Source organism: Fulvia fulva, chromosome 10 (genome assembly GCF_020509005.1).
Source record: "Fulvia fulva chromosome 10, complete sequence".
Classification (NCBI taxonomy): Eukaryota; Fungi; Ascomycota; class Dothideomycetes; order Mycosphaerellales; family Mycosphaerellaceae; genus Fulvia; species Fulvia fulva.
Genome location: NC_063021.1, coordinates 3,477,505 through 3,488,097, shown reverse-complemented (window position 1 = coordinate 3,488,097; position 10,593 = coordinate 3,477,505). Strand labels below are relative to the sequence as shown.

The 10,593-nt window shown below is 52.5% G+C and overlaps 5 protein-coding genes across 5 annotated transcripts; 2 read left to right on the top strand and 3 right to left on the bottom strand.

The window, feature by feature from the left end:
- Positions 1-920: 920 nt before the first annotated feature.
- CLAFUR5_12394 (Molybdenum cofactor sulfurase) lies at positions 921-3,293 on the top strand (the record flags this gene model as incomplete). Its single annotated transcript, XM_047911542.1, has 1 exon — positions 921-3,293. The coding sequence occupies one exon, from the start codon at positions 921-923 to the stop codon at positions 3,291-3,293; it is 2,373 nt and encodes a 790-aa protein (XP_047767402.1).
- Positions 3,294-4,088: 795 nt separating this feature from the next.
- CLAFUR5_12393 (Serine/threonine-protein kinase SRPK) lies at positions 4,089-5,433 on the bottom strand (the record flags this gene model as incomplete). The annotated part of the gene is made up of 4 exons (XM_047911541.1): positions 4,089-4,285; positions 4,334-4,798; positions 4,849-5,171; positions 5,222-5,433. 4 exons carry the CDS (start codon positions 5,431-5,433, stop codon positions 4,089-4,091), a joined length of 1,197 nt encoding a protein of 398 aa, XP_047767406.1.
- Positions 5,434-5,927: 494 nt separating this feature from the next.
- Positions 5,928-6,338, bottom strand: CLAFUR5_12392 (uncharacterized protein; the record flags this gene model as incomplete). Its single annotated transcript, XM_047911540.1, has 3 exons — positions 5,928-6,087; positions 6,137-6,165; positions 6,216-6,338. 3 exons carry the CDS (start codon positions 6,336-6,338, stop codon positions 5,928-5,930), a joined length of 312 nt encoding a protein of 103 aa, XP_047767407.1.
- Positions 6,339-6,805: 467 nt separating this feature from the next.
- On the bottom strand, positions 6,806-7,750 carry CLAFUR5_12391 (uncharacterized protein; the record flags this gene model as incomplete). Its single annotated transcript, XM_047911539.1, has 1 exon — positions 6,806-7,750. One exon carries the CDS (start codon positions 7,748-7,750, stop codon positions 6,806-6,808), a length of 945 nt encoding a protein of 314 aa, XP_047767404.1.
- Positions 7,751-9,106: 1,356 nt separating this feature from the next.
- CLAFUR5_12390 (Oxidoreductase swnN) lies at positions 9,107-10,263 on the top strand (the record flags this gene model as incomplete). The annotated part of the gene is made up of 4 exons (XM_047911538.1): positions 9,107-9,392; positions 9,429-9,513; positions 9,571-9,944; positions 10,007-10,263. 4 exons carry the CDS (start codon positions 9,107-9,109, stop codon positions 10,261-10,263), a joined length of 1,002 nt encoding a protein of 333 aa, XP_047767405.1.
- Positions 10,264-10,593: the final 330 nt, after the last annotated feature.

Genomic DNA, 10,593 nt, shown 5'->3' with positions numbered 1-10,593 from the left:
CTGTTTCTCGTAGCCGAAGCAAACCTAGGAGGGACCCAAGGTAGGAGGGGCCCCCGAAGGGAGGGAGGATCTCTCGGGGGGCCCCAGGTGCAGCGGAGGGCTGGGGGGTGGGGATGTGGTTTAATGGACTTTGATTGATTACATCAGCTTGGGTCTGCCCGAAGTCGAAAATGGGGTCTGCCCATAGACCGTGTGTTCCTGCCCTCACTTTGAGTTCTTGTTTGAGAAGCTATCTTCCTTGCTTGACTCTCGTTTCCAGGATACGCTATCACTGTAGGTGGTGCTCGTACAGGTCGCCACGTGGAGCAGGGCGGGCGTTGAATGGTGGCGTGGTTGCTGAACCGGATTTGAACACTGCTGATGCCGCATTGGTAAGGCGGCATAGATGGTAGAGGAGATGCCTGAATGCGATTCTGAGTCCCGGTGGATCGCAATGTCGTTGTACCAATGCTCTCCCGACCATATCAGGTAGGGAAGAACGACAATCTGACCCGTCCTCGCTTCAATGTTGTTGGTATCATAGGCGGTATTCGAGGCCATCGATGACATATATCGTCGTTACCGACCCTTTAAATGAGCATTACATTGTGTGAATGAGGAGACATTGCAACCGCACCTGCGTTTGTCGAAGATTGAAGCGTGACGTGAAAGACACCCTCAAACAATGCCTGTCGCCAAGATGTGGCGCTGTCGAACGTGTCGCGCCTGCCTCCGTCTTCCAACATCGGCCTCCTCCGATGCTGACATGTTATCTCCACTCACAAACCATCTCATTAATCATCGTGAAAACGTGAAGTGACCGTTTCGCCATCAGACCGAGACTTCATGTCGCACCTGTACTTACGACGAATTGTGCCACTACCTGGAGACGAAGTTGGCTGAACGAGCGGCGAAGCTGGGCAAACGCTCAAGTACACACAATGGCCACCAACCTGGAGAGCATGATCCCAGAGGCATACAATGCTTATATTGAAGACATGCGGAGACGGGAATATCCTATGCTGAAGGACTCCCTCTACCTCGACCATGCCGGTACTACACTTTACAGCAAGACCGCCATGGAGCGCTTCCACGCTGACATGATGGCCAATCTCTATGGGAACCCCCACTCGGCATCTTCGTCCAGCCAACGATCCACGCAAGACATTGAGGCTATCCGTCTACAGGCTCTCCGATACTTCGATGCTGATCCGGAGCATTTTGACCTTGTATTTACTGCCAACACGACTGCTGCTATCAAGCTGGTCATGGAGGCATTCCGAGAGCAGCAACAGCGTTTCTGGTATGGCTATCACGTGGACTCGCACACGAGTCTTGTTGGCGTTCGGGAAGTTGTAACGAGTCATCGATGCTTTGAGTCAGATCGGCATGTTCGAGAGTGGATAGAGGAGGTGCATGATCGTGAGATGGATCAGCCACACCTCCTTGCTTTCCCTGCTCAGTCGAATATGAATGGTCGAAGACTGCCGTTGAAGTGGTCAAGTCAACTCAGCTCGGTCGACAATGTGTACACGCTGCTTGATGCCGCAGCATATGCTGCAACGTCACCTCTACGCTTGGACAACATTGATACTGCGCCGGACATCACCGTCTTGAGCTTCACGAAGATTTTCGGGTTCCCGGACTTGGGCGGCTTGATCGTCAAGAAGAGTGCTGCACACTTGTTCGAGCGGCGTAAGTACTTTGGAGGTGGCACAGTCGACATGGTCGTGTGTCTCAAAGAGCAGTGGCACGAGCCAAAAGCTGGCGCTCTTCATGGTCGGCTAGAGGATGGTACACTTCCCATTCACAGCATACTTGCCTTGAGATCGGCTATGCAGGCTCACGCTGAGCTTTTCTCGTCGTTGGACAGAGTTGCTGCTCACACCGCTTGGCTTGCCAAACGGCTCTACACGAATCTTTCATCATTACGACATGGTAATGGCAAGCATGTCTGCAAGATTTACATCGACGAAGCATCTTCTTATGGCAATGCGAATACTCAGGGACCAACCATAGCTTTCAACCTCAAAGACAGCCGTGGACGTTGGGTTAGTAACTCTGAGATTGAGCAGCTCGCATCGATCCGCGATATACACCTACGTACTGGGGGCTTATGTAACCCAGGTGGTATCGCGACATGTCTGGGTCTCGAGCCTTGGGAAATGAAGGAGAACTTCTCGGCCGGCTTTCGGTGTGGCAGCGAGAACGACATCATGAACGGCAAGCCGACTGGCGTGGTGCGCGTCAGCCTCGGAGCAATGAGCACCTCATCGGATGCGTCCCGCTTCATTGAATTTGTCGAAGAGTTCTTCGTGGACAAGACAGGCTCTGAATCGCGGCCTCCTTCGCCACTACTTGTCAACGATCCGCAAACAGCGTGTTTCTATGTGGAGAGCCTGACTGTGTACCCGATCAAAAGCTGCGCCGGATGGCGGGTACCGTACGATACGCCATGGGACATACATCGAGAAGGTCTCGCCTGGGATCGTGAGTGGTGCGTTGTGAAGCAGGTCACAGGCACCGCTTTAAGCCAGAAAGCACATCCGCGAATGGCACGTATTCGACCCTTTCTGGACTTCAGCGAAGGCTTGCTACGTATCACCGTCACCGGTAGCGATGAGAGTATCGCCGTGCCTTTGTCGAGAGATCCGCAGCACTTCGCGGCAGCTGACTTCAGGAATGCCGATGCTACTGTCTGTGGCGAACGGGTCCAAGCACGAATATACACATCTCCATCAATCGCAGACTTCTTCACCGAGGCTATCGGTGTTCCCTGCACACTGGCTCGCTTCCCGGCAGCAAGTCGAACGTCTCCACCAGTACGACACAGCAAAGCACACCTACAACAACCGAGTGCAAATCTCCCCCGACAGCTTCCGGTCCTACTCAGCAACGAATCACCAATTCTATCCATCTCTCGCTCCTCCCTCAATCTACTGAACGAAGTCGTAAAAGCAAAAGGCGGCAAAGCAGCTCATCCTTCCGTATTCCGTGCAAACATTGTGCTTGCCGAAAGTCCACTACTGTCGCCAGGCCAGGAACAGCCATGGGCAGAAGATGATTGGCAAGGTATGTGCGTCGGTGGCGAAGATGGAGTCAATTTTGACTTTCTTGGTGGTTGTCGGCGATGTCAGATGGTTTGTGTGGATCAGGAGAGTGGTGAGAAGAATCAGGAGCCGTTTGTCACGCTGGCGAAGACGAGGAGGTTTAAAGGCAGGGTTTTGTTTGGTGTGCATACAAGCTTGGCTCAAGGTGAGGATGGTGGGCATGCTATTATCAAGGCTGGTGACACTGTTCGGACGTGGACATGATCACAATATGGGTATTGTCAATTCACCGGTCTTTCGACTTCCATCCTCCAGCTGAAGTAATGTCCTCAAGGACTTGTAGCTCTGGCCTGTCCTCAGCTATGGCCGCTCAGACCGCAGCAAAGAACGTCATCCCCCCGGAGTCCACACACCAGAGGAGTAACATCACCACCATCGTACGGTTGACTTAGCACAGCGTGTGCCATCTTGGCGGGGAAAGAATACCATCCACGATTCATGACATTGTCGAGCAAGTAGACTTCCGATTGATTGTATACAGACAAGATGTAAGACGGCAAGACCACCAGAATCAGCATGGCAGACTCGAGAGTCTTGCCTCTGAACGCCATCTTTCCTCTGTGAATGGGGCCTTGCCAGTCAACTTGAGACCGGAAAAGATCATGAGTATGGCAACTACACTGCGCAAGGTCGACAACCTGCTCGAACACAGGTCACTCCAAGATATATCGATTGTTTCTGCAGGCCAAGTCGGCTTGGATGCTCCAGTAAACTGCTTCTACGAGGGTGTCAAGCAGAAAGATCTGTTCGACCAAACCGCAGTGGGCATTACTGCATCGGCGCATCCCACGGTATCAATCGTGGTCAACAGCTCAAGCGTGGGCTGTACTCGCTGCATAGACTTTGGGGGATGGAGGTGGGTGTGTAATCGGGAGGACGACGACTCGATCTGCAATAGATATTCGAAAGTGTGATCTGGCGTGCTTGAGGGGCAGACTGCACTTGCCAAAAACAACGAGAGAATCTACCACGTTATGATGCCTCAAGAGAAGAGCTTCTTTAAGTCTTGGCCCCGTACCAATCACCTCTAAGCCATGAGTCCTCGAGAAGCTCCTTGGCGCTTAGCCGGTCTTCAGGTCGCCATCTGAGCATCTTCCTCGTGAAGCTCAAGAAAGCCGTCTTCTCGTCCCCTTCAAAGATTTCATCTTCGTCCTCGAGGCTGCCTTGGAAAGTTTTGATTCCTGGGTTCAGACAGCCTGTAGCTACAGTCAGTATGGCAATCATGGCAGATGGAGGTGACTCACCTTCGGCATCCAGGAACTTGTCCCATACACCCGCGTTTTCTGCCAGATCAGGAGGCGGCGGTCCCATCAGTGCTATCATCTTCGACAAGTGCGTACCAGCGGACGCCTCGCGAGTTGGCAACCTTTCGTTGAAAAGATGCTTGCCTTGCACCAAATCCCAAATCATGAGCCCAAAAGCCCAGATGTCGATCTTCTCGTTCCATGGGATCCCAAGCACAATTTCTGGAGCTCGGTATAGATCAGGCATGACCTCGATCTTGAACGGGCCCGCGCCGATCTGAGCATCACCAAAGTCGCAGATCATCGGCTCGCCTGGATCGTCAGGCATGTCCACCTCAAGGGAGGAATATGTGGTTCGCCCATCGACTTCTTTACGCGGACTTGGGTGTTGCCTCTCGCCTTCGAGCGCTTCGTCCCAAATCGACTCATCATCAATGGACAGCATGATGTTGCCATCTTGGATGTCTGCCAAGCAGTCAGTCGCATTTCCAAGTCATGTGGGTGAAAGAGCTCACCAGTATGAACAACGTGAGCCACCGTGTGGAGGTATTCGAGAGCGAGGAGCATGGCGTACAGCATTGGCTTCAAGATCTCTGCAGGTACCTGTCCTCCCGCTATTGTGCGGATGTCACGCAGCGAGAGACTCAGAGGCTGATAGACCATGCAGACGTGCTTGCCATGCTCTCCTTCGATCTCGAATGTGTCCAGCATTGTTCGTACCAACTTTGCTCCGGGATGGTCGGAAGGCGTTGAGTTCAGGTGGTTCATGACCTTTGCTTCGTTCAGCGCCTGCCTATGTCCTGTCATGTAGACTTTCAGCGTGACGTACTTGTCCTCCCTGTATACCTTCAGCCAAAGTCAATATCTTCATAGCAGATCACTCAATACCTCATGTCTTTACACAACCATGCCGTCGACACTGAGCCGTAACCGAGCTTGGCCAAGACCTGATATCTTGACTCCACGATATCACCAATGTGTATGGCATAGAACTTTGAGGGACTGTACCAGGAGAACGACTCTTCTTCCAGCAGTACTTCTCCGCTCAGATACTCTGCCTCGGGCAGAGATGCATCTTGTGTCGGTGAGGGTGAAGTCATGTCAGGGCTCTGGTTGTCTGGACTAAGCTAGCTTCGTCGATGGATAGAGTCGACTCGCGCGATATCACTTCGAGTTCTCCGGCGACTTGTCGACACGCTGATACATACGCGAAGAAATTGTTGCGCTCCAGGTTGTTGTAAGTTCTTCAAAGCATGCCACATGCATCGTTCCTGCCTCGATTTAAGCGCTAAGGGGCCCAATGCGGACTAGCGGCCCTCTGTGCATCACAAGGATGTGACACCAGGAGATATCGGCGCTTGTCAAGTAGAGAACGTGTTCTTGTAACGATATGCGGCGTGATTCTGATCACTAAGAGCCATTGAATAACCGCTGGCATTGCATTGACTCAGGGTCTTGCGGATCATGTAAGGTACTCAAAGACCCAAAAGGTATCATTGCTGAACGCTACTGCTTACATTGACATACGGAAGCGCTCGACCCAGAAGCACTTAATCCTTTGCAGTCAGCCCTCCACGGCAGTCTGATATCAGCGTTACTTTTTGGCCGCTATCTTCTCGAATTTCTCATTCGGGTACGCCTCACCCGTCTCATCGATATGGCCCGATCCCAGGTACCCTCCATTAGCATCTTGAAGCTGGCAAGAAATGACGTTGGTATGAGTAGCCACTGTAGAAGATGGATGTGACTGACCTCTGCTATGCGTTAGTCGACCACATTGCCTACATTCAAGGCCTGACGCACTTAATGACGACCTTCTTGGCATTCGGATTCTGACGAAGGTAAGCGTGTGTCGGTCATTCAGGTTCGGGCCATTAGATACCTTCCTCTTTAGACTTCTCAAGCCATTTTTGGTGGCGTTCTTCCAGTCCTCCGTGAGATCGGAGAACCTGACTTTGGAGTTGCTGGCCTCCTCTACGCTGCTCAAAGAAGGGGTGGAAGGCATGCCGAAGAGAGTGGCAGTGGGCGAGACGTACAGGCCGGCTGTAGTGAGGCTTAGATGTGATGTTGTGTTGAAGCCGTTGTTCAGCGAAGGCCATTGCCTACATACCCAGTCTCCCAGCCCCCTAGCCTAGACCGGGCGGCTGCGTTATCATCATGGCATCGGCCGGCTTCAAACCAACATGGTCCTGAATGGAAGAGCTGCACGCTCAGGCGCTTATATGAGGGGATAGGGTCGCTCCATTGCAGAACATGAGGCAAAGTGATGTGCCAGGGATGCTAGGCGCAAGCACTGCCACATTATCAGCTACAGGATACAAAGAGCAACGTTGTCGCTGTGCTGACGCCGCGCGGTCTTGCGTCTTGAAGCGCCAGCCTGCGCCCCATCGGACGTCAAGGTACTGTGTCGATTGAGGGACCAAGGCGCCAGCTGTTGCACAAGCAGCCATCTCTACTGTCTGTAAGCCAGGCCTACAGCTTGAGATAATGCCTCGATCCATATTCTGGCCAGATAAAACTTTGCACTCTCCACACACGTACAGGTTCCGACGCTCTCAAATGCCTCGCCTCGCGCCGAACAGCACCCTCCGGCTTTCTAACAGACGCCATCTCGAGATGACACATCTTCTCAATGTCCTCCACCAGTCTCGCTTGGTCTATGTCAGATTCCAGGCTGGTGGCTCTTTCTCTACCTCTCAGCGGCACGGGCAGAAAGTCGACCTCAAAGCTCGAGATGGAGAAGGAGAACAGGAGCGCCAGAGTCCACTCAACGATCACAGAGCAGTCTAATAACGCGCTGTTGTTGGATAAGTTGAAGATGCCGAACACTGCTGCAAGTGCTAGCTCGATAGCAACAAAGGATACCTTGATATGGAAGGATCGGCGGATGTATGTGTTGTCCGGGTACTTCCTCCACAATCTTCGCTTCTCCAGAGCCATGAACGTCTCTGCAAGAAGATAGCCACCGAGAAACACGCCCAGGCAAATGAAGTGAGTGTTATTGTGTCGCTTGACGTCGAAGATCGTTAGCAATATAAGACCGGAGGCACCCGCGACTGTGAAGATCGATCTCAACGTCGATAGAGTTGTGCTTGTGGCGCTACTGGCGTGGAGGAGTAAGCCTCGATGCCGTAGCCATCGCTCAACCCCGAAGGCGATACCGAAGGACATCACTGTGTTTGTTGCACCAGTAATGAAGATTGGCTTGCCCCATGGCGATGCTCCGATGTCGCTGATGTAGGCATATCTCTGGTTGGCCTTCATCTCCGAGTAGTGTGGTGAATTCGTTGACAGCCATCCAGAGGGCATGGTAAGGAGTGTGAAAAGCCATGATATCCCAGAAAGTATGGGGATATACCAGCATGGGACGCTACCAAGTCGGGGAGAGTCTGCGATTACAAGGCGAAGGCCAGCCATAATGTCGTGTGGTCGTCGAAGGTCAGCATTAGGCGCTCATTGCTCTCTTGTAGAGCTCGCATCGGGACGGCGTCTTCTCGTAGACTGCTGTGGCTGGTTTCGAGTCGTGTCATATGTTCAGTGTGAGCTTAATGCGATACCTTACCGTTCGTCAGACAAGCATGTCTGCGACAGCACAGGTTCGAGGTTAGTCTGTTCATTGCCTCGTGCCCGAGAGCCACGGCAAGCCGCTGGAAACGACCGGAAGACAGTAAAAAATACAAAATACCGACGCTAGGGGCCCTCTTGGCCTGGTTCTACTCGTGTCACCAATTGCGATAAGAAGACCGGACTTCCCACAACAAACCACATCTCCGTGCCCGTGGCCAGCTCTACGGAGCGGTCATTGTCTCAAGCTTCGTGGCGGCGATCGATTGCAGCTTGGTATAGTGAAGCTCAGATCTCCATGAGATGATCACAGCTCGCATTTCTCGATACCCTCGACCTCAAATAGGGAATCGCATCGCAGGGGGACGCGGTCAAACGCTGGACAGGAAGACGCATCGGAGGACAGGCTCGACGGCGCTTGAACGATTGTAATGTGAGCGAGCAATGCGTCAGCGATGTCAGCGTGAGGCTCCTGGCGAGCGGTCAATCGTGGAAGTTGCAGTGATGTTGTAGTGCATTCGGTACGGAAAGAAGAGGTGAAGTCGGACATTGATTGAGGGTCCAAGGGGAAGACGCTAAAGTTCAGTGGGAGGTCCACCGAAGCTTTATGAGGGCTGAGACATCCCCCTTCCTCTCCGAACACACCGTGCACATCAACGGGTTTCTATTTCTGTTCCCATGGTCTTTATGTGATACTTACTGCCTTCCTGGAGACCGCCGCAGCTGTGACGTGATTCCTCGATCCGCCCAAGTCCGGAACGATACATTCACGATCATGACTCATGATGCGAGAGTCCACAGACACAGATCTCAACGACACGACTTGACGCATGATCATCGCCCTGTTGACCTCGTTCCCTCGCCTGCAGTACGATCCGAGAAAATTAGAAGCAACGCCCGCTCTGGAGGTAGTGGTGATCGGGTCCAGATCTTTATAAGACAAGAAAGAGGTGAGCAGGTTACGGTAGGATGCGAGGCCAGCACCCCTCCATCGAGTGTACCGTCGGCGAAAATGAGCCGTATGAGGCCAAGGATATGTGATAGAAGGTGCAGTATGCAGACATATCGACGGAAGGAGCTGATGCATCCTTTCCGTCAATGCGAGGCAGCTACATGTAGCCTCAGCGTGCTGCAGCACGTTATCCTCTTCCCTTCTCACCGTGTCTCGAACAAAGCACAGAGAAAGAAGTTACACACAGTCCGGCAGATATGGTCAAGGTAGCGATTGTTGGAGGTTCGGGTAGTGTTGCGAAGGAGGTGGTCGATGCTTTGGTCGCTACTGGCAAGCATAGCATTGTGTTGCTGTCAAGACAAGCAGCCCCCGAAGCTGGCCTCGAGCCTGCACAGGAATGGATTCAAGTGGACTACACGGATATGTCTCAGCTCGTGAAAGCACCGCAAGGCGTCCACACGCTGCTATCCTTCATCACAACGCAGTCAGATCCTGGCAACACGACCCAGATCAACCTTATCAATGCTTCTGTACAGGCTGGAGGTGAGTATCTTGTCCCAGGCAGCCCTTTGAGATAAGGAGGCGCTACACTTGGAAATTATGAGAGCGAAGCCAATGCTCTCCTGATGTCAGTCAAGCGATTTGCACCGAGCGAATGGGCAACGTATGTCAGGCCGTTTCGTGGCATCTGTGATATCTAACACAATTGACTCTACAATAGATCCAGCTTTGAGCACCTGCCTGTGTATGCTGGCAAAGCTGAAATCTGGACATACTTGGCGGAACTAAACAAGGACAAGAAAGTGCTGGAGTACTGCCTCTTCCAGCCAGGTCTGTTCACGAATTACTTCGCTCATCCTCATCAGACTGCGATGCACTTCCGGTCCTTCGAGACGCACATTGACTTCGAACATCGGCGTGCTCTCGCTGTCGAAGGCGGTGACAATGATCGAGTGACCCTCACCACAGTGCAAGACATGGCACAGGTCGTTGCCAGAGCTGTCGAGTATGAAGGGGGGTGGCCTGTCAACGGCGGTATCAAGGGCACCGAGCTTCCAGTCAAAGAACTTCTTGCAATAGGCGAGCGGGTCCGTGGTACGACGTTCGAGCAGCTATCATGCCTTGCTATGCATTCATGCTAACAATGTTGACTCTAGGCTCAGCGTTTGCCATCGAAAGGATGAGCCGCGAAGATCTCGAATTCGGCAATGTGCACTGCTCCTGGCTGCCTATCGTCAATCATCCAGGAATGCCAAACCCAGAAGCCATGGCCGCCATGATGACTACCAGCATGATTCTGGCGATCTCAGCCGGCGCTCTCAATGTCAGCGACGAGTGGAACCGACTGCTGCCCGACTACCACTTCACACAAGCTGAGGACTTCTTGACAGCTGTTTGGAAAGACATACCATAGGGTACATTAAGACAATACGCAGAAATTCATGCGTGCATGACCGAGAGGGGTATGATTGTTGACGTTCACCTGTTAGCGCTATTCCCAACCGCATTACGAAAATCTCATTGTTTTGGTTTCGCATATATACTTGGCCATACATACATTCTACACACAGTCAATTAGTACTGACCCAGTGCTTAGCCCGGAACGACCCAGCTCGCCACCACAGATATGACGACAATACTGGAAACACTAGATTGCTGTGTCTGCTGGGAGGCAGAAGTACGTTTGCCCAGATCGCAGACGACCAATTGATTGCCGATTGCTAACTTTGTGACTCAGGGAGCC